The sequence below is a fragment of the Manis javanica genome, chromosome 3 (assembly GCF_040802235.1).
Source record: "Manis javanica isolate MJ-LG chromosome 3, MJ_LKY, whole genome shotgun sequence".
NCBI classification, from domain to species: domain Eukaryota; kingdom Metazoa; phylum Chordata; class Mammalia; order Pholidota; family Manidae; genus Manis; species Manis javanica.
Window position 1 is genome coordinate 59,677,005 of NC_133158.1, and position 22,750 is coordinate 59,699,754.

Here is a 22,750-nt window from a genome sequence, read left to right on the forward strand (position 1 = left end):
TCACCTTCTAACTCCAAGTACCTTTTGACCAACATCTCCCTAATTTGTGTCTTTTTCTTGAGAAGTTTTCTGTTTTCTTTTATTGAAATACAGTTGATATATGATATTGTATTGGTTTCAGGTATACAAAAGTGATTCAGCAGTTATCTACATTAGTAAGTGCTTACCCCCAGTAGCGTAGTTACTGTCTGTCAACATAGAAAGATATTACAGTATTATTGACTATATTCTCTATGCTCTACTTTCATCGACATGATTAACTTACATTATAATTGAGATTTTGTGTCTTTTTATCCCCTTCACCTGTTTCACAAACTGACCCCATCTCTCCTCCATGGTATTTACCAGTTTCTTCTCAGTGTCTATGAGTCTATTTCTGTTTTGTTCATTTGTTATGTTTGTTTTGTTTTTTTTCAGATTCTTCATTTGAGCAGTGTTAACTAGAAAATTATTTACCTTAAAAAATATCTTCTTAAAGACGTTTTGGCCTTGTTAATTTTCTCAATTGCTGGTCTGTTTTCACTTTCGTTGGTTTCAGCTCTTTGGTATTTCTTTCTATTTACTTGGTTTTACTTTGCTCTTCTTTTTCTAGTTTCTTATGGTGAAACTTCATATCAAAGATTTCAGATCTTTTCTCATATGAACATTTAAAATCATACAGTTCCCTGGAAGCACACAGTTTGATATGTTGTGTTTTTTATCATCCAGTTTTGAAGTTTTCTAATTTTCTTTGTAATTTCTTCTTTGACCTTGGATTATGTAGAAGTATGTTATTTAATACCAGAAATTTGGTTTTATTTCTTTATTATTGATTTCTAATTTAATTTCATTGTGATTGGATAATATGCTTTGTATGATTTAAATGCTTTGAAATTTATAGACTTGTTTTATCACAGCATATGGTCTGTGCTGGTGAACATGCGTTGTGTACTTGTAGAGCACATATATATTCTGTAGTTATTGGACATGATGTTCTACAGGTATCACTTAGATCTAAGTATCTTTCAGATCTTTGTTTTGACTGATTTTTGTCTAGTTGAAATAGTTGCTAAGAGGGTGTTAAAATCTGGATTCTGGAATTGTCTGTACTTTAACTCTCACTTTTTGCTTCCTTGTAATTTGAATCTGTAATTCAGTACATATGTATTTATGATTTTATGTCCTCTGATGAAATGTTCACCAGGGGTAAGAAAGATCATTTCATAGTGATAAATGACCTAAAAATACTAAACATTTAAATTCCCAGTAACAAATCTTGGAAATACGTGATTTACATTCCTGCCATCAGTGTATGAGTTCCAGGGATAAGCCTCACTTGGTAATAATAAATTATCCTTCTATTTTGTTGGATTCAATTTGTTAAAATTTTGTTTTAAAGTTTTGTATTTGTGTTTATGAGGGATATTTTCTGTTTGTAGATTTCTGTAATATCTTTTTCTGGTTTTGCTATATGAGTAATACTGGCCTTTTATGAATTGGAATGATTCCTTCAGTTTGTTTTAAAGATTTTGTATAGACTGGGGTTATTTCTTTCTTAAATGTTTTGTGAAAATTCGCAATGAAGCTATCTAGTGCTAGAGTTTTCTCTGTGGGAGCATTTTTCTCTATAAATTCTATTTGTTTAGTAGCTATGTGGCTGCTTGTGTTCTTTACTTCTACTTCATTGAACTTTGGGTTTTATATCCTTTAGGAAATTTGTCCATTTCAGCTAAACTGTCAACTTTATAAAGTTCATAATAGTCTCTAATTACCCTTTTAATATCTGTAGAACCTGTAGTGGTGCCACCTCTCTCATTCCCTGGTATTGGTAATTTGTGTTTTTTTTCCTAAATGAGTTACACTACCCAAAGTTTACTAGGTTTACTGATCTCAAAAACCCTAGTTTGGCTTCATTGATTCTCTATTGTTTTCTCTTTTCTATTTTAATGATTTCTACTTTGAACATATTATTTCCTTTCCTCTGTTTACTTTAGATTTGATTTCCTCTTTTCTTAGCATTTTAAGGTGGAAGCTGAGGCCATGGTTTGAGACCTTTCTTTTTTCTAATATAGGTATTTTGTGCTATTTTCTCCTAAAAATCTGCATTGGCTACTCCAGATTCCGTTGTATTTTCATCTTCACTCAACTCAAAATACTAATTTCCTTTTTGATTTCTTCTTTACTCCCTGGGTTTCTTAATTTCCAAATATTTGGGCATGGTACATCTAGAGCTCTTTTTTAAAAATTAATTTTAATTTAATTCCATTTCGGTCAGAGCATATACTTTGTAGAAATTGAATCTTTCAGAATTGATTGAGATTCTTCTGTGGCCCAGGATATTGTCAGTATTTTGGTTAAGTGTTCCATTTGAAAATAATGTGCAGTCTGATGTAGGCTGAATGTTCTATAAATGTAAGTCATGTAAGGTTGGTTGATAGTGTTATTCATGTGTACTATGTCCTTGCAGCTTTTCTACCTACTTGTTCTCTGATTTATTGAGAAGTGTATTGAAATTTCAGATTGTAGTTGTCGATTTATCTATTTTTCCTTGTTCTGTCAATTTTTGCATCATGTGTTTTCAAACTGTGTTATTGAGGCCTTAAACATTTAGGATTTTTAGATCTTGTTAAGGTCTGGTTAAGTCACTTATCATTAGGTAATGACCTTCTTTATCCCTGGTAACATTCTTTACTCCAAAATGTACTTTTATTGATATTAATACAGCTACTCCACTTTTATTTTGACTTGTGTTAACATAGTATATCTTATTTTCATTCTTTTGCTTTTAACTTATTTGTGTCTTTATATTTACATTGCAGTGTTTATATGCAGCATAGAGTTTGATCCTACTTCTCATCCAATCTGTCAATCTTTGCCTTTTAGAGTGTTTAAACTATTTTTAATATAATTGATACAATTTTAAGTTTCTCTCCTTGCTATTTGTTTTGTATTTTTCCAACTATTCTCTTATCCTTTTCTGCTTTTTTGTTCTTTTAATAAATTGGTTGAGTACTTTTTATGATTCTGCTTTTCCCCCTTTTCAGGTTATTAGCTATAATTCTTTGTTTTCTTATTCTAGTGACTGCATTATGGATTATAGTTTCCATCTTTATCACAGTTTAACTTCACATAATTATATTCACATAATTATATATTTTATAATATAATTACACCAATATTTTATAATTAATTATAACATTTTAAAATAATATATTATGCTGCTTCATGTGTAGAATAAGAACTTGCAATCATATGTTTACATTTCTTCCTTCTGGGATTTATGTTATTGTGTTTTACTTGTACATGTATTATAAACAAACAATACAAAAATATATGTATAAACAAATTGCTATTTAAATTGTTATTTAATCAGTTATCATCTAAGGAGATTCAAATAAGAAAATAAGTCTTAACTATCATTGCAGTTACCATTTGGTACTTTTCATTCTTTAGGGTAGATTAGGGATTGGCAGTCTTTTTCTGCAAAGCATCAAACAATAAATATTTTAGGCTTTGTGGAACATACAGTCTTTGTTGCAGCTTCTCAGCTCTGCCATTATAGAGGAGTGAACATAGAACAAAGGTAAACAAAGGGATGGGGCTGTAAAAAAGGTAAACTTTATTTACAAAACCAGGTGGAAGTCCTCCAAAGTTTTCTGATCTCTGGTGTAGTTTCATATATCCATCTGGTATCATTTTCCTTCTGCCTGAAGGACTTCCTTTAACTTGTGTGTGTGTGGTGTGTGTATGCTGGTAGTGGTTCTTAAAGCTCTTGTATGTCTGAAGACATCTTTTTCTGTCCATTGTTGTTCAAAGATATTTTTGCTGACTGTAGAAGTCTAACATTATTAGTTTTTTTTTCTTTCAGTACTATGTACTTCCCCATCTTCTGTATTATTTGTCTCAAGCATTGTAATGTTCTTCTCTAGAAGTTTGATTTGGGCTTTTAAAAAAATCTTATTTTTGCAAATGTAGAATGCAGTTAGAACTATTTTAATGTCCTTACCTTTTAATTCTAATGCCAGTGTCAGTACTGGGTCAGCTTCAATTGATTATTCTCTTCATTATGTCATATACTTCTGATTCTGTGAGTACCTAATAATCTTTGATTGATTATCAGTCTTAGTGAGTGCTGTATATTTTTGTGTTCACATAAATATTTTAGAGTTTTTTAATGGGATACAGTTAAGTTATTTGAAGAAAGTTTGATCCTTTTGGATCTTGCTTCTTTGATTTATTAGGTGGGTCTCAGTCCTCAGTTATTCCTTGCTGCTGAGGCAAGGCAAGGCCTTACTGAGCACTCTCCTCAGTGCCCCATGAAGTGTAAATTTGACTTCGCAACAGGCACTCTTCCAGGCCCTTTGTGGGCACCAAGTGTTGTTCTTTAATTTCATCAGAGATTTAGGCTAGTTCATACAGCCTTGCCTGTTCTGTACTCTGCTGAATACTTGTTGGGGACACTGGAGATTTCCAGGGTTTTCTCTTTATGCAGCTCTTACCTATCTGGTGCTCTGTACTGTGAACTCCAGCTACCTTGACCTCCCTTCTCAACTCAGGTAGTCCGCTAGGCTCTGGGTGTCTGGTTACCCTTTCTTGGGCCACTATCATAAGATATTAACCTTAATCAGTTGTAGGATCACCTATTTTCTTTCCCAGCGCTCAGGGATCACTGTCTTTAGTTGCCTTATACCTAGTAATTTGAAAATTATTATTTCATTATTTTGTCTTGGGTTTCTTTTTTTGGTAGTTTCAAGTGGGAGGCTAAATTGGTTCCATGCTACTTTATCTTCAGCAGAAGTAAAAGTCCTCTATTGGGTTTTTAGTTACATCCTTAAAAAAAAAAATTTATGTAGTTGCTCCAGGAAGTAATATATACATCTTTAACTTTTCAGTCTTCTCTGAGTTAATATTGTACAACTTCAGTTAAAATGTAGAAACCTTGTCATCATAAATCCTTGCTCTATTCTTTATGCTCTAAGTGCTGTGTTATATAAACATAAATTAGAAATCCCAGAACACAATTTTAGCTTTTTTGTTTTGAAAAGTCTTATGTTTTTGAAAGAAATTAAGAGGGAAATTCCCTTTTCATTTATCTAAAAATGTCTTTATTTTACTTTTATACCTGAATGATATTTTTTACTGGATATATAATTCTGGATTGACAGTTCTTTCCAGGACTTTAAAGATGTTTCACTGTTTTCTGACCTACATTTTTCCCTCAACAGTTGATCAATAATCATTCAAATTATTGTTCTCCTGTATGTAAAGTATCATTTTTCCTCAGGTGCTTTTAAAACTTTTATCCTTATCCTTGTTTGTGATGTACTTAGTTGTGGCTTTCTTAGTAATTTTCTTGCCTAGCAAGTTTGTTGAGTATCATATGTGTATAAACTTATCTTTGAGAGAAATTTTGCCGTTATTTCTGCACATCATTTTTTCTGCCCATTATGTACTTCCTCTCTTACAGCATTCAGTTAAAGTATACTGAACCTTTTGTATTGTCTCACATATCCCTTAAGCTCTGTTCACTTTTTTTCCTCAAGCTTCAGATTGCATAATTTCTATTGATTTATCTTCAAGTTCACCAAGACTTTCTTGTTTAATCTCTATTCTACTAGTAAGACTATACATTGAATTTTCCATTTCAGGTATTCTGTTTTTTAGTTTAAGGGTTTCAAATTAGTTCATTATTTTATAGTTTCTTTGTCTCTGCTAATATTTCCTATTATTTCATTCAATATGAGCATATTTTCCTTTATGTCTGAGCAGTCATAATACCTTCTTTAAAATCTTTTCCACTTCCTAAATCTGCATCATTTGGTGCTTGGTCTCTGTTGATTATGCTTTTCCCTGAGAGTGGGTGACATTTCTCTTTGTGTGATTAGTGATTTTATATTGAATCCTGACAGTTGTGAATGTTTTGTTCTCAAGATTCTCTTCTGTTATTTCCCCTTTTTATTTTTATTTAATTAAGGTGTTATTGATGTACACTCTTATGAAGGTTTCACATGAGCAACATTGCAGTTACTACATTCCCCCCTATTATCAAGTCCCCAGCACATACCCCACTACAGTCACTGTCTATCAGCATAGTAAGATGCTATAGAGTCACTACTTGTCTTTCCTGTGCTATACTGCCTTCCCCATGCCCCCTCTGTATTATGTTTGCTTATCAAAATACTCCTTGATCCTCTTATCCCTCTCTTCCCACCCACCCTCCCCAAACCCTTTCCCTTTGGTAACCACTGGTCCATTCTTGGGTTCTGTGAGTCTGCTGCTGTTTTGTTCCTTCACTTTTTGTTTTGTTGTTACACTCCACAGATGAGTGAAATTATTTGGTCTTGTCTTTCTCTGCCTGGCATAATACCCTCTAGCTCCATCCATGTTATTGCAAATGGTAGGATTTGTTTTCTTCTTATGGCTGAATAATACTCCATTGTGTATATGTACCATATCTTCTTTATCCATTCATCTACTGATGGACACTTAGGTTGCTTCCATGTCGTGGCTATTGTAAATAGAGCTGTGATAAACCTAGGGGTACATATGTCTTTTTGAATCTGGAATCTTGTTTTCTTGGGGTAAATCCCTAGGAGTGGAATTCCTGGGTCAAATGATAATTCTATTTTTAGTTTTTTGAGGAATCTCCATATTGCTTTCCACATAGTTGAACTAATTTACATACCCACCAGCAGTTTAGGATGGTTCCCCTTTCTCTGCATCCTCGCCAGCATTTGTTGATGTTTGTCTTTTGGATGGTGGCGATCCTTACTGGTGTGAGTTGATATCTCATTGTGGTTTTAATTTGCATTTCTCTAATAATTAGCTATGTGGAACATCTTTGCATATGCCTGTTGGCCATCTGAATGTCTTCTTTGGAGAAGTGTCTGTTCAGATCCTCCACCTATATTTTAATTGGGTTATTTGCTTTTTGGTTGTTGAGGCATGTGAGTTCTTTATATATTTTCGATGTTAACCCCTTGTTGGATAAGTCATTTACAAATATATTCTTCCATACTGCAGGATGCTTTTTTGTTCTGTTGATGGTGACCTTTGCTGTACAGAAGCTTTTTGGCTTGATGTAGTCCCATCTGTTCATTTTTGCTTCTGTTTCCCTTGCTCGAGGAGATGTGTTCAGGAAAAAGTTGCTCATATTTATGTTCAAGAGATTTTTGCCTTTGTTTTCTTCCAAGAGTTTTATGGTTTCATGACTTACACTCAGGTCTTTGATCCATTTTGAGTTTACTTTTATGTATGGGGTTAAACAATAATCTAGCTTTGGTCTTTGATCCATTTTGAGTTTACTTTTATGTATGGGGTTAAACAATAATCTAGTTTCATTCTCTTACATGTAGCTGTCCAGTTTTTCCAACACCAGCTGTTAAAGAGGCTGTCATTTCTCCCTTGTATATCCATGGCTCCTTTATTGTATATTAGTTGACTATATATGCTTGGTTTTATATCTGGGCTCTCTAGTCTGTTTCATTGGTCTATGGGTCTGTTCTTGTGCCAGTACCGAATTTTCTTGATTACTGTGGCTTTGTAGTGGAGCTTGAAATCGGGAAGCATAATCCCCCATGCTTTATTCTTCCTTCTCAGGATTGTTTTGGCTATTTGGGATCTTTTCTGGTTCCATATGAATTTCAGAACTATTTGTTCTAGTTCGTTGAATAATGCTGTTGGTATTTTGATCTCTGCTGTTATTTCTAACACACTATCCTGTGGTAGGCAGCTGCTGAAGAATCAGTTGTTATTTTTGCCTTAGCTGGAACTGCTTCAAGTTAGTGCTGCAAATGCACTGTTCATTGTTCAGCCAGAGATTTGGGCTAAGTTGATACATAGAATATAGGGCTTCCATTGCTGAAATTTTTTCCCTTCTCTTATCTCCCCTCTCACATTCTGACAGCTGTGTTTTTTTCCAAAGTCTGCTTCGTATTCTGCAGGTTTTCTATTGGAGTTTTACTTGCCCTATATAATGCAAACTTTGAAGTTTCCTCAGAATAAAAACTGTAAAATCCTTAAACTCATCCATTGCCATTTCTTTAAACATTAAATGATGGTTTGGGGCTAAATGAGCTGTAAGCATCCTGAAGGTTCAGAAATTCTACTGTTTTATGAAAAATTGTATAGAATAATCTACTTGGAAAAGAAAACACATAAAACAACATAAAACTAGACATGTGGCATAATTAGATATTTGCTTGTTATTAAGAAAACCAAACAATATGGATGCATAAATGAAGCACAAGAGAATTTTTATTATTCTTTGTAAAAGCAAAAAACAAAAAAGAAAGGAAGGAAGGATAAGAAAATTACAGCTCTACCTTTTTTAAGGGGTACGTATTACTATTGTCTTTGTTCTTTTTTGAGAGTTTTTCTTCATGTTCAGTCTCCATCAAGAGTGACCCTTTTATCAAGGGGCATTAATCTAATTTTATAATGTTATTTGTGGCTCTGAAAATGTTTATTTTCTTATGCAATACCTTTGATACTTCTGTCTTGTAATTCAGTCCCTAATCTTAAATTCAAAAGCCAATGAACTGGAAATTTGTGTGAAAGATATTCTATCTTCAGCTACAGAGCATTACTTTAAAGATTACCTAAGCAGATAAGCAGAAGCTATTTTCAAGTATTTTCATGGCGAAGGACTTTAAGAAGATGAAAGTGCCAGAAGTTATTTGGGTATTAGTGTGACAGTTTTTCCTTGGAGAATTATTAATTTGTTGTCTTTCTACAATTTAGGCTGTCACTGAGGAGAATATTGCCTTTTTGCAGAAGAGAGTGGTAGAACTAGAGAATGAAAAGGGAGCCTTGCTCCTTAGTTCTATACAGTTAGAGGAGCTGAAAGCTGAGAATGGTAAGTATTAATGAAAAACTTAATAGTCTGTCTCCTTAACCCACAAGTGCCTCTATTTTTATCACTATACATGTATAATTTAGATTCTCTGATTCTGTTAATAAAGATCTTAGATAACAGAGCTCGTAGTTATTGAAGATCTGATAAATACACATAAGTGTTTACATAAGTATACCATTTTGCAATGTGGGCTATAAATGTTACAGGATATCTGTGTTATATTCATTTTGGAGTGGTCCAGGAATCATCTCAGAAGTATGACTTGAATAGGACCTTAGTAAGATGCTGAAATTTTAAATAGTCAACATGAAAAAAGAAAGGACATGTTTGATAGTAAATTTGTGAGTTAAGGTAACAGATCAGTATAAATAAAGGTTCAAAGGTAGAAATCATTTTAGGTTTTGTTAATGCTATACACTGCTTAGAATCCTATCCCTTTACTTTAGCCTGGCTAATATTTACTCATCTTTCAGGCCTTAGCTAAGGCCCTATCTTTTTCAGTAAATTGACCCTGTTCTGCAAAGTTAGGTTAAATGCTTTTTTGTGTTTCTGTAACATCCTTGTATTCCTTTGTATTAAAATAATCTGTTTATATATGTTTATACTATATGCTCTTCAAAAGTAAATCTTCAAGGAGCATGGCCATTTCATTTTCATCTTTGCTTTATCCTTTACCAAGAACTAGTATATATAATGCCTGGCAAATAGTGGCCACCAAAACAAGTTCTGTTAGATTGAACTTAATTTAGCATTTTATTCTGTTAGACTCTGTGTGAATAGTTAGTAAGAATGAGACATATCTCCTTCCATTTACCACCTGCTTCCCAAGGACCTTACGGTTTTAGTGGCATGTAGTTAATAATGCTCTCCTGGATTAATTGACTACTATGCTTTATCTTCTAAGAGTGAGAATGAATACCAAGTAACATGTGTACCATTTCTTATACTCTATAAAGCCATTATTCTCACCTTAACCATTTTAAACTCATTTAGCTCTAAACAGGGAATTTTTTGTACCTTTATTAGACTATTCACACCATTGCTAATACATAATGAACACCACAAATACAGCTCATTATTCAATATCCTCAAAGCATATCTTTGAGAACTTACATGTGATGCACACATGAAGTGTCTAAACACATTCTATACTGTCTTGAGTTCATTTCGTAAATGTTCATTCATTCATACTGCAAATTTCTATGATGCTCTTCCTATGTGCCAGCTGCTTATCTAGTTGCTGAGGATACTGCTCTGAACAGATTAGAGGGAAAGACAGACCATAAACATGTATATAAATAAAAAGAGTTGTAAGTATTAGGAGAAAAATAAAACAGGTTATTGCAGGTGTGCCTGGGGCAAGAGGAAAGAAGCATCAGAGTGGTCAGAGTAGGTCTCTCCAAGAACTTGAAATCCAAATGATGAAAAGGGGATAGCCATGCAGTGCATCTGAGCAAAGAACATTCTAAGCAGAGAAAAAAAAGCAGTGCCAATACCCAAGTTACGAGTAAATTTGACATGTTTGTGGGCAGATAGATGGCCAGTATTTGGGGGGTAGAATGAACAAAAAAGGGGCAGAGGAAGAAAAGAATAGTGGAGAATAAGTGGGGCCAAATCATGATCGCCCATGTAGGTCGTGTTAAGACATTTGAATGTAGTGTAAAAAATATATTTTGTTTTTTTAAAAATGTATCTGTCTTAGCTTCTCAGAAGGAGTATAAAACTCCTTGGAGGCATATTAATACTCAGTGTTTCTATCCTCCAAGGTGCTGCTTGCATTAGCCCTCTTTAGATACACACATAATTGAACATGAGGTAGAACTCAGATGACAGGATTCTTATCCCAGCTCTCCATGAGCTAGCTGTAACTCATGTTGTTTCTTCATGTGGTCATCATGGAGTGTGGAGAGCTCCCTTCTAGTGCTAAAATTCAATATTTCTATCAATGTATGTGAAAGAATGTTGAAGGCATTATAAGTGCTATAATATACAAGGTGTACATTATGAACACAGTAGGGTTATAGATAAATTAAGGTAAATTTATTGCCCAGAAGCCCCAAATTATACTGAGAAATAACTGTTTCTGTCCATGGTCTGGCATCCTTCTCCTTTAAATCCCTCCACTCTTGATTATACTCCACTCAAGTTAGTTACTATTACCTAGTGGCATTCTATTTTATGTCTCATCTTCTCTTGCACTTGTTTTTAACAAAGTAAGACTGTTGTCTCTCCCAGACTGTTTTGTCTGTTTCTTTCCTCTTGATTATCTCATGCATCTCAAATAATCTGACACATAAACATGCCTCTGGTTTTTCAAACAGTCCAGTTATATCTTCTAAGGATATTTATTTTGTGACTTTCAGAAAAACTATCTTCTCAGATTACCCTCCTGGAGGCTCAGAATAGAAATGGAGAGGCAGATAGACAAGTCAGTGAGGTAAGTGATGCATTTTTAAAATAACCAGAATGTGAACTAGATCAAGAGGAGTCAGCTTCAAATCCAAACATTTCTGCAGTTTTCTAATTTTGACAGATAATTATATTACCTAGAAAGTGAGATCTATTTAATAAAGTCATAACAGGTACTATTTCCCATTTTCTCTCATTTGTTTTTGAATATTTGAATTTTTTTATTTGGCCTAAACCAGTACAAGTACAGTAGCCACTTATCTGGGATTTGGCAATCCTTTTATCTCATTGGCTTGTCATTTATCTCAGCTTCTTTGCCCATCTCAGAGAAGTTGATCGGCAAAGAGATTTCATGAAATCTCTAGCCACCTCCTGCTGCCACACACACCAACTGGCACAGTTTCACTTAGGATTATATTTAAAAGGGTATTCTTTGGAGAATGATGCTTTTTATAACCTGAAAATTACTCTAAGGAATATCTGATTATATAATAGTCTTTTGATTTAAGATTATTGTCAGCTATATTATGTTTTAATTAGTTATGTCCTTCCAGTTAAGAGGTCAGTGGTAGAGTCATAAATGGCCTTACGGAATAATATACCTTCTTAATAGAAGCATCTGCTTGCGTATTGTATTAGAATTCTTCAGAGAAATAGAACTAATAGGAAATGTATATATAGTAAAAGGAATTGGCTCATGCAGTTGTATAGGGTAGCAAACCCAGAATCTACAGGGTAGTCCAGCAGTTTGGAGACCCTCAGGAGAGTTGCAGTTCAAGTCTGAAGACAGTGTGCTGGCAGAATTCTCTTTTTTGGAGGTGGGCAGTCTTTTTTTTTTTCCAGTTAAGGCCTTCAACTGGATGAGGCCCATCTGCACAATGGAGGGTAACCTGCTTTACCCAAAGTCTACCAATTAAAGTGTTGATCTCACATAAAAAAATACTTCACAGGAACATCTAGAATAATGTTCAACCAAGTATCTGGGTACTATGGCCTACCCAGGATGACAAAAAAATTTAACCATCACTCATTCAATACCTTTTCATAGAGCCACTCATGCCCTGTTCACAAAGTTGTCAAAAGGGAACTGAATTTTGAAAATGACAGCATTATATGGATACTGACAGAGTTAAAATGAATCTTGTTTGGCCAAGGGGGTGCTTAATGTTTTAAGATGCTTAGTAGTAGTATCTAGTGAAAACAAGATAACTTAGCTCAAAAAAAAATGGGTAAGAAAGATGGTATCTATTAAGAAAAAGAAAAGCAAATAGATGGCAGTACAAATAAGCAGGAAACAATGGAAGAGGAAAACACGCAGAAATTGCAGAAGAGAGGGTGACTAAAATAATCCCTTGGGATAAAAGGGAATGAATTGAAAAGGTTCATAGAAAGTATAAGCTCAGCCACAAGGAGAAGACTAGTATTAGGAGAAGTCTTTAGAAATTTGAGTATGAGTATTGCAGAGTAAAGAATTTTAACTGATTAAAGATAATACTTATGAAAAATGGTAACTTTTTAAAAATAATAAATCTAAAAAAAGAATTTTTTTTCTTAGTGGCTGAGAATGCTACCAAGACAATAGCTAATATTCATTGATAATTATGTGCCAGCTTCTGCTAATACATGGCAGAATGAAGAAGTGAACTCAGGCAGTCAGGCTGCAGAGCCACTACATATGACAGGGATTTTGTTTTGTTTTTTTTCTGCTCTCAATTTGGAATTTTTTTCTGGGAAAAAAAAAGGTGCTATTGGCAAACATGATTTTATTGTGTACACTGTCCTCAGACTCATTTAATAAAGTGCTAATTAAATTTACCATGAGATTCACTGATTTTGTTCCCAAGGAAACTATTATGGAAGTAACTTATGTGGATTGAACAGTCTAATACAGTAATCTTTGAAACAGTAATTTGGTTTATATTTTGCCAGACAAGTCTGTAATTTCATACTGCAGCTCCAGCAAAACTCCTTTTTGATTGTTTGAGTGTTGTAGTTTCTCTCTGTCTACTTTTTGTTGATCTATTTGTCTGTTCATGGCTCCCTTATCTAAAATTGCCCATTTCAATGAATATTTTGGGAAAAGGAGTTTCATAACTTTCTCCTTGGCATGGGAATGAGACAAAAATTTAATTCATTTCCTGCTTCCTTCTTTATTTTTAAGCAGTTCTTAGAGACAACTAGGACTTCAAATCCAAAGAACTTTAAGAGTTTCCCAAGTAAGACATATCTGGAAAAAGAGTTCCAGGTTTCCTTAGGTATGAATATGGCTTGACCTCAATGCAGGATTGACAGGGTAACCTCAGAGATCCAATTTGGGAAATAAATACTGATTTTAAAAGTAGTTAGCAATTTTACAGTAGGAGGTTTGGACTGAAAGTTTCACATTTTGAAAAGTGAATGAAATACCAGTTTTTTGTTAGACTCTTTCTTGTAAAACAGTTGATGGAGGCCTTTTCTTCCTTTTTTCAAAAAACAGGTCAGCATGGTTGATATTACTGGACTCAACAAGAGCAGCTCTTCTTTTGCTGAGGAAGGTGGACAAGATGTCCTAGAGAGCACATTTTCTCAGAATCATAAAGAACTGTCAGTTTTATTGCTGGAAATGAAAGAAGCTCAAGAGGAGATTGCATTTCTTAAGCTGCAGCTTCAGGGCAAAAGGGCAGAGGGGGACCCTGAGACCCTTGACCAGAAACAACTGGAACAGATAGAGAATGAAGGACTATCTACAGTTGGAATGGAAACATTGCTTGAAGATACAAGGCAACAACTTCCTGAAATACCAGATGAAGAGAGCAGTCTTCCAACAATTGAAAAAGAAGAGCAGATGAGCACTAAACATCAAAACAGAGAATCTGAGGAAATATCTTTAAGAAGTGACACTGGAATGGAATTGAAATCAACAGAGCAGGATGATGTTGATAAACCCCCTTCAGCTGTACCAGGTATTTGTCAGTGTCACCAGGATGAATTAGAAAGGCTCAAAAGGCAAATTGTGGAGCTTGAGGTAAGCTTTCATAAAGCAGAAGAAGTCTATGAGAAAAATTTAGATGCGAAGGCTAAGGAAATAAGCAACCTAACCCAAGCGATTGAGGAGTTTAAGAAAAATGCTGAAAACACCAGCAGTGCATTCACTGCTTTGTCTGAAGAAAGAGACCAGCTTCTTTCTCAGGTGAAGGAGCTGAGTGTGGTAACAGAACTGAGGGCTCAGGTACAGCAGCTGGAAGTGAACCTTGCAGAAGCAGAAAGGCAAAGAAGCCTTGACTATGAAACTCAAACAACTCATCACAACTTGCTCACTGAACAGATTCACAGTCTCAGCATAGAAGCCAAATCTAAGGATGTGAAAATTGAAGTTTTACAGAAGGAACTGGATGATGTGCAGCTCCAGTTTTCAGAGCAGAATACTCTGATGAAAAGCCTGCAGAGCCAGCTGCAGAAGAAGGAAAGTGAAGGGCTTGAGTGGGCAGAATGTGTGAGGGATCTATCTAATAAGATGGAAGAACTTTCCCAGGTGCTCTCACAGAAGGAGCTTGAAATAGCAAAGAAGGATCAACTCTTACTGGAGAAAAAGAGAGATGTGGAAACCCTCCAGCAAACCATCGAGGAGAAGGATCAACAAGTGACAGAAATCAGCTTTAGTATGACTGAGAAAATGGTTCAGCTTAATGAAGAAAAGTTTTCTCTTGGGATTGAAATTAAGACTCTTAAAGAACAGCTAAATTTATTATCCAGAGCTGAAGAGGCAAAAAAAGAGCAGGTGGAAGAAGCTAAGGAAATTGTTTCTGGCCTTAAACAGCATTTTGATGACTTAAGCCCAGCAGGGCCAATAAGTAGAGAAGAACTGCAGTGTGAGTTAGACCTTGTAAAGAAAGAAAGTGAACAGAGAAAGAGAAAGCTCCAGGCAGCTCTTATTAACAGAAAGGAGCTTCTACAGAAAGTCAGGAGATTAGAAGAGGAATTGGCCAAAGTAAAAGATGAGTCTAGGCAAGAGACCCTGCTCAACGAGAGTGAGAACAAGGAAATGGAGGAAGACAAGGAAAGTAAAGAAGACCCAGAAAAATGTATGACCCCTAAGTGCCAAGAAATAGAAATTTCTTTGAGACAGACAATATCTGAGAAAGAAGTAGAACTAGATCATGTAAGGAAGGATTTGGAAGAAAAAGTTGCAGCTGAAGAACAGTTACAGGCTGTAGTTAAACAGATGAATCAGAACTTGCAAGAGAAGACAAACCAAATAGATTTTCTGCAAGCAGAAATCATGGAAAACCAAGCCCTTATCCAAAAGTTAACCACAAGCAACAAGGATGTGGGTGATGGAGACTCAGTAGCACCTGTAAAAGAAGCAGTGGTGATCAGTCTACCTGGTGCAGTTGGTGGAGAACACTGGAAACCAGAGCTGGAAGAAAAGATATTGGACCTCGAAAAAGAAAAGGTGCAACTTCAAAAGAAGCTACAGGAAGTGTTAACCTCTCGCAAGATGATTCTACAAAAGACACAGGAAAAAGAAAGATCTCTTAGGGAGGAGCTAAAGCGACAGAAAGATGACTGTAATCGCCTGCAAGAACAGTTTGATGAGCAAAGCAAGGAAAATGAGAACATTGGAGAACAGCTAAGACAACTCCAGGCTCAAGTAAGGGAGTCTCAAGACAGAAAACTCCCAGGCATTGACCAGAAGGAACCAGGCTTTCTCACTCAAGGTTTAGAAGAACCTTTATTCAAAGCCACAGAGCAGAAACCTGCTCAACCTGTTACAGAGTCTGTCTTGTGCCCAGACTGGCCTTCTCATCCTGGAGATGCGAGTGCTCTGCAGGGTGATACTTCTATGGCCCAGATGAAGACCCAGCTGAAAGAAATAGAGGCTGAGAAAGAGGAGTTAGAATTGAAGGTCAGTTCTACAACAAGTGAACTTACTAAAAAGTCAGAAGAGGTATTGCAGTTACAAGAGCAGATAAATAAACAGGGTTTAGAAATCCAAAGTCTGAAGATAGCGTCCCATGAAGTTGAAGCTCATGCAGAAAGCCTGAGGCAGAAATTGGAAAGCAGCCAGCTAGAAATCGCTGAATTAGGACATTTAAGGGAATTACAGTCTGAGCTAGATAAACTGCTGAGACTCCTCAGCCAAAAGGAAGAAGAAGCTAGACACCTTTCTGGACAGCTTAGTGAGAAAGAAGAGGCCCTTACTAAAGTACAGACAGAGATAATAGAACAAGAGGATTTAATTAAGGCTCTTCATACACAGCTGGAAATGCAAGCCAAAGAACATGACGAGAAGATAAAGCAGTTGCAAGTGGAACTTTGTGAAATGAAACAAAAACCAGAAGAGATTGGAGAAGAAAGCAAAGCAAAACAACAAATACAGAGGAAACTGCAAGCTGCCCTTATTTCTCGAAAAGAAGCCCTGAAAGAAAACAAAGGTCTCCAAGAGGAGTTGTCTTTGGCCAGAGATACCATTGACCATCTCACTAAGTCTCTGGCAAATGGGGAAAGACAACTTTCTGCTCAAAATAAAGAAAAAGAACTATTCTTAGGAAAGTTAGCTCTTCTTCAGGAAGAAAGAGACAAACTCATTACAGAAATGGACAAATCTTTAATGGAAAATCAAAGTCTCAATGGCTCTTGTGAAAGTCTGAAATTAGCTCTGGAGGGTCTTACTGAAGACAAGGAAAACTTAATGAAGGAAATTGATTCTTTGAAATGCTCTAAGATTGCAGAAAGTACCGAGTGGCAAGAGAAACACAAAGAGTTACAAAAAGAGTACGAAATTCTTCTGCAGTCCTACGAGAATGTTAGTAATGAGACAGAAAGGATTCAGCATGTGTTGGAAACTGTGAGGCAAGAGAAGCAAGAACTGTATGGCAAGTTAAGAAGCACAGAAGCAAACAAGAAAGAGGCAGAAAAGCAGTTGCAGGAAGCTGAACGGGAAATGGAGGAAATGAAAGAAAAGATGAGAAAGTTTGCTAAATCTAAACAGCAGAAAATCCTGGAGTTGGAAGAAGAGAATGATCGGCTTAGAGCAGAGGTACACCCTGCAGGAGGAACATCTAAAGATGGTATGGAAGCCCTTCTTTCTTCCAATTCCACCATGAAGGAGGAACTAGAAAGGGTCAAAGCAGAGTATGAAATCCTTTCTAAGGAGTTTGAGGCTTTAATAACTGAGAAGGACTCTCTCAGTAAGGATGTTCAAGATTTAAAGCATCAGATAGAATGTAATGTTTCCAAACAAGTTAGCCTAGAAGTCTCTGAGAAACATGACAACCAAACGGGTATGATTGAAGAGACAACAAAGGCTGTCCCAGGTGAGGCTAAGGAGCAAGACTCTCTGAGAATGGGCACAAGGCCTGAATATTCAGAATCCATTCTAGCAGAGAACAGTGCCAAGCCTGATATAAGTGAGAATGTCAGCTCATGTGCTGAAATTAATAACTACCTACAGCAGATTGATCAGCTCAAAGAAAAAATTGATGAATTAGAGGAGGAGAAGCAGAAAGAAAAGGAATTTGGTCAGACTTTAGAAAATGAGAGAAATGCATTACTGAGTCAAATATCAGTAAAGGATGGTGAACTAAAAATGCTTCAGGAAGAAGTAACCAAAATAAACCTGTTAAATCAGCGAATCCAAGAAGAACTTGCCAGAGTTACCAAGCTAAAGGAAACAGCAGAAGAAGAGAAAGATGATCTGGAAGAAAGGCTTATGAATCAGTTAGCAGAACTCAATGGAAGCATTGGGAATTATTATCAGGATGTTACAGATGCCCAAATAAAAAATGAGTTACTCGAATCCGAAATGCAGAACCTTAAAAAGTGTGTGAGTGAATTGGAAGAAGAAAAGGAGCAGCTTGTTAAGGAGAAAACCAAGGTGGAATCAGAAATACGAAAAGAGTATTTGGAGAAAATTCAAGGTGCTCAGAAGGGACCCATCAATAAAAGCCACGCTAAGGAACTTCAGGAGCTGCTAAAAGAAAAACAACAAGAAGTCAAGCAGCTTCAGAAGGACTGCATCAGGTACCAAGAAAAAATCAGTGCTCTGGAGAGAACTGTTAAGGCCCTAGAATTTGTTCAAACCGAGTCTCAAAAAGATTTGGAAATATCCAAAGAAAACCTGGCTCGAGCCAATGAACACCGAAAGAAGGCAGAAACAGAATTAGCTAGCTTCAGAGTACTGCTAGATGACACTCAGAGTGAAGCAGCAAGGGTCCTAACAGACAATCTCAAGCTGAAAAAGGAACTTCAGTCAAGTAAAGAATCAGTTAAAAGCCAAATGAAGCAAAAGGATGAAGATCTTGAGCGAAGATTGGAGCAGGTAGAAGAGAAACACCTGAAAGAGAGGAAGAATATGCAAGAGAAACTGGATGCTTTGAGTAGAGAAAAGGTCCATTTGGAAGAGACATTTGGAGAGATTCAGGTTACTCTGAACAAGAAAGACAAAGAAGTCAAGAAACTTCAGGAAAACTTAGATACTACTGTGGCCCAGCTTGCAGCTTTCACTAAGAGCATGTCTTCCCTCCAGGATGATCGAGACAGGGTGATAGATGAAGCCAAGAAATGGGAGAGAAAGTTCAGTGATGCTATTCAAACCAAAGAAGAAGAAGTTAGACTCAAAGAGGAGAATTGCAGTGTTCTAAAGGATCAACTTAGGCAGATGTCCATCCATATGGAGGAATTGAAGATCAACATTTCCAGGTAAATGAATGATTACTTTTTTTGCTCTTCCAAAGGTAACTGAAGGCAAAGAAAGAGTCTATTTAAATTGTATCTATTCCTTTTAAAATTATGGGACTAGTTTTGGCTTAAGTTCCCTTAGGAGAAAAATTCTTTTATTTCTGACTTTCCCTCTTTATTTTTGAAGATGACTTTCAGCTATAACTGTATTAACATGAAAATTCACATCTGCTTCTCTTTCCATATTTCTATTAAGAGATATCTTAGATTTCTCCCTTTTCATTTCCATTCCTACTACCCTTGTCTGGATATTTTGCTGCAGTACTCCCAAATTATTGCCTTAGCCTCCTAAATGATCTACTCTTCCCCATATTCTACTTCACATCATACTGCATATACCTGTTAGAGTTATTTTCCTCAAACTCCAATTTTACATCATTTTTCAAGCTAAAGAACTAACTCTAAACTTTGTACTCCTCCACTTTTAATAGGATCCTTCTGAGATAGGTTTCTTCATTGTTTTTCATACTAATATTATTCCTTTAAGTAGCCAGACATTAGCTTGTCTGGGGCAAAGTAAAGCAAAATAGGAGAAATTACTACTTTTCTGTAGTGTCCAAAGTCATGTCACTAAAATAAGCAACATACTTTGGAGTTAATGATTTAAATCCATGAATCCTTAGGTGCAAAATGCCTTTAATATAGAGCGTTCAGTAGAACTAATATCTCTTAATTAAAGGTATGAATACCTTCAATTATGAATATTCATTTTTAGTTCTGAGTACATGTTGCCATATGTGTTCCTTACGCATCAAGTAGTTTTTCCTTGAAATCTGTAATTAATGACCTTCTCTCTTTTTTTTATAGGCTTGAACATGACAAGCAGATTTGGGAGTCCAAGGCGCAGACAGAGGTCCAGCTTCAACAGACGGTCTATGATACTTTGCAAGGAGAAAACAAAGAACTTTTGTCCCAGCTAGAAGAGACTCAACATCTATACCAGAATTCTCAGAGTGAATTAGCTAAGTTGGAATCAGAACTTCAGATTCTCAGACACCAGTCAACTGATTTAAATAACTCTTTAGATAGATGTAAGGAAAATAAAGAAAATTTGGAAGGGATCATAAAGCAACAAGAGGCTGAAATCCAAAATTGTAAGTTCAGTTATGAACAGCTAGAGACTGACCTTCAGGCCTCCAGACAACTGACGAGTAAGCTGCATGAAGAAATACACTTGAAAGAGCAGAAGATTATTAGCCTTCTTTCTGCCAAGGAACAGGCAATCCAAGTAGCTGTGACTGAACTGCATCAGCAACATGATAAAGAAATTAAAGAACTGGAAAACCTGCTGTCCCAGGAGGAAGAGGAAAATATTGTCTTAGAAGAGAACAAAAAAGCTGTTGACAAAACCAATCAGCTTATGGAAATGCTGAAAGCCATCAAAAAGGAAAACATGCAGCAGAAGGCTCAGTTGAATTCCTTCGTTAAATCCATGTCTTCTCTCCAGGATGACCGAGACCGCGTACTAGGTGACTACCAACAGCTGGAAGAGCGACATCTCTCCGTAATCTTAGAAAAAGACCAACTCATCCAAGATGCTGCTGCTGAGAATAATAAGCTTAAAGAAGAAATGCGATGCTTGAGAAGTCATATGGATGATCTCAATTCCGAGAATGCCAAGCTAGATGCAGAACTGATCCAGTATAGGGAAGACCTGAACCAAGTGATATCAAGAAAGGACTGTCAGCAAAAAGAACTCCTTGAAGCCCAATTTCAGCAGAATAGGGAGCTGAAAAGTGAGTGTGCTAAATTAGAAGAAAAGCTGAAGGAGTCTGAGGAAGCAAAGGAGGATCTGCAGAGGTCTTCTGTTGTCCTAGAGGAAGAGAAACAAGGTTTATCTAAAGAGATTGAGAGCTTGAAAGGATCTATATCCCAACTAAAGGAACAATTGACAGCCTTGCAAGAAGAAGGCACTTTAGGAATATTTCAGGCCCAATTAAAAGTAAAAGAAGAAGAGGTACAGAAGTTAAGTATGAACCTTTCGTCCTCCCAAAAGAGAACTGCAGAACTGGAAGAGGAAATAGTTTGTGTTCAGAAGGAAGCTGCCAAGAAGGTAGGTGAAATTGAAGATAAACTGAAGAAAGAGTTAAAGCATCTTCATCATGATGCAGGGATAATGCGAAATGAAACAGAAACAGCAGAAGAGAGGGTGGCAGAACTAGCAAGAGATCTGGTGGAAATGGAACAGAAGTTACTCATGGTCACCAAAGAAAATAAAGATCTTATGGCACAAATCCAGTCTTTTGGAAGGTCTATGAGTTCCCTGCAAAGCAGTAGAGATCATGCCAATGAGGAGCTTGATGAATTGAAAAAGAAATATGATGCCAGTCTGAAGGAGTTGGCACAGCTGAGAGAGGAACAGGGCCTTGTAAGCAGAGAGAGAGAGACTCTTGTTTCTAAAGCTGCCTTTCCAGGGAACTATAGTGAGGATCACAGCTTGCCTCACCTTGAGAAACTTAATCAACAGCTTCTATCCAAAGATGAGCAACTGCTTCACTTGTCCTCACAACTAGAAGATTCTTACAACCAAGTGCATTCCTTTTCCAAAGCTATGGCCAGTCTACAAAATGAGAGAGAGCACCTGTTGAATGAACTGGAGAAATACCGCAAGACAGAGGAAGGGAAGCAGAGGTCTGCAGCCCCGCCTGCAACCAGCCTAGCCGAAGTACAGAGTTTAAAAAAGGCTATGTCATCACTCCAAAATGACAGAGACAGACTAGTGAGTATCTAGTTCCCTCTTTGTGATCTTCGTTTAAGATTTTTTTAACCTTTCTTTCAGTTGATTTTTGTATCTGTAAAAAAGGATAAACAAATTCTTGTACATATTGTCTGGGCATTCTAGAACAGAATTGTATTATACACAGGTTCTATTTGATCTTAGAGAAACACAAACATTATTTAAACAATTTTAAATCTGTCATTACCATTTAAAAAATGTACCAATTTCCTTTGCATAAAACTCTCCATTGGTTATGAAAGGACTTAGAGATGAAAGGTATTTTTAAAAATTTTCTGTTTCCCCAGAATTTGTTGTAGTTTAACTGAATCAAAGTGTGGGGATCGCTCAGTGCCTGCTTGGAGTGACAGTTTAGGAATAGATCATCTGGTAGGATTAAGGGTAGGGAGGACTCAGTTTATCTAATACTTATGTACAAGTCACAAATACTTATATATAAATTTTAAAAAGTTAAATATGAAAAGGATTAATTTAAATAAGTTTAAAGGACTGTTTACTAAAGTTTTATTGCAGACTGAACCATTTACCCACTTTTCTTTAATACACAACTTCTTTTCAATCTGAAACATAAGGAGGATCTGTAATGCTAAAATGTGCTGCCTTTAATAGGATCCAGCAGTTTAATCCAGGTCTTTTTTCTGAAACCTTCGAGGTCATTAGGATTTTGAGGCAAAAACTGGAATTATGTGAGCCAATCCAGGTTGTCAGGGGATTCTTTCTGACATTACTAACTCCACTTTCATCACAGTCTCTTAACTCTGTTAAAGCCATGTACTTAGGCCAAATAAAAAGTAAATTATTATGAATAATAATAAATAAGTTTCAAAGGCTGGGCTTTCCATTTTAAAAAGTGACCCATGCCCAGAATATGAACATTCTAGTTTTTAGCATTGACCCTAGTAGAAAGATCACTTTTTACATTTGCCCTAAGTCGTCTTCATATTTTTCATTTTCATTGTAGGTAATGTGTTCATTCATACCACACCTAATATCCAATATTGATAGGCAGTCTTTTCCCTTTTTTAATCTGAACAAAGCCTTCCTCTTCA

General features: G+C 36.0%; 1 protein-coding gene across 13 annotated transcripts in view; it reads left to right on the forward strand.

Moving 5' to 3' along the window:
* Window positions 1-22,750, forward strand: part of GOLGB1 (golgin B1) — a 103,494-nt gene that overhangs the window by 48,789 nt on the left and 31,955 nt on the right. For all 13 annotated transcript variants that reach the window (XR_005059909.2, XR_005059910.2, XM_017676608.3 and 10 more), the window contains 4 exons: window positions 8,722-8,836; window positions 11,200-11,273; window positions 13,722-18,925; window positions 19,772-21,683. Coding sequence is in view for 11 of the 13 variants with exons in the window: in XM_017676608.3 (XP_017532097.3) it covers window positions 8,722-8,836; window positions 11,200-11,273; window positions 13,722-18,925; window positions 19,772-21,683 (7,305 nt within the window). In the remaining 2 variants the exon portion in view is untranslated. The remainder of the gene's footprint in view (window positions 1-8,721; window positions 8,837-11,199; window positions 11,274-13,721; window positions 18,926-19,771; window positions 21,684-22,750) is intronic.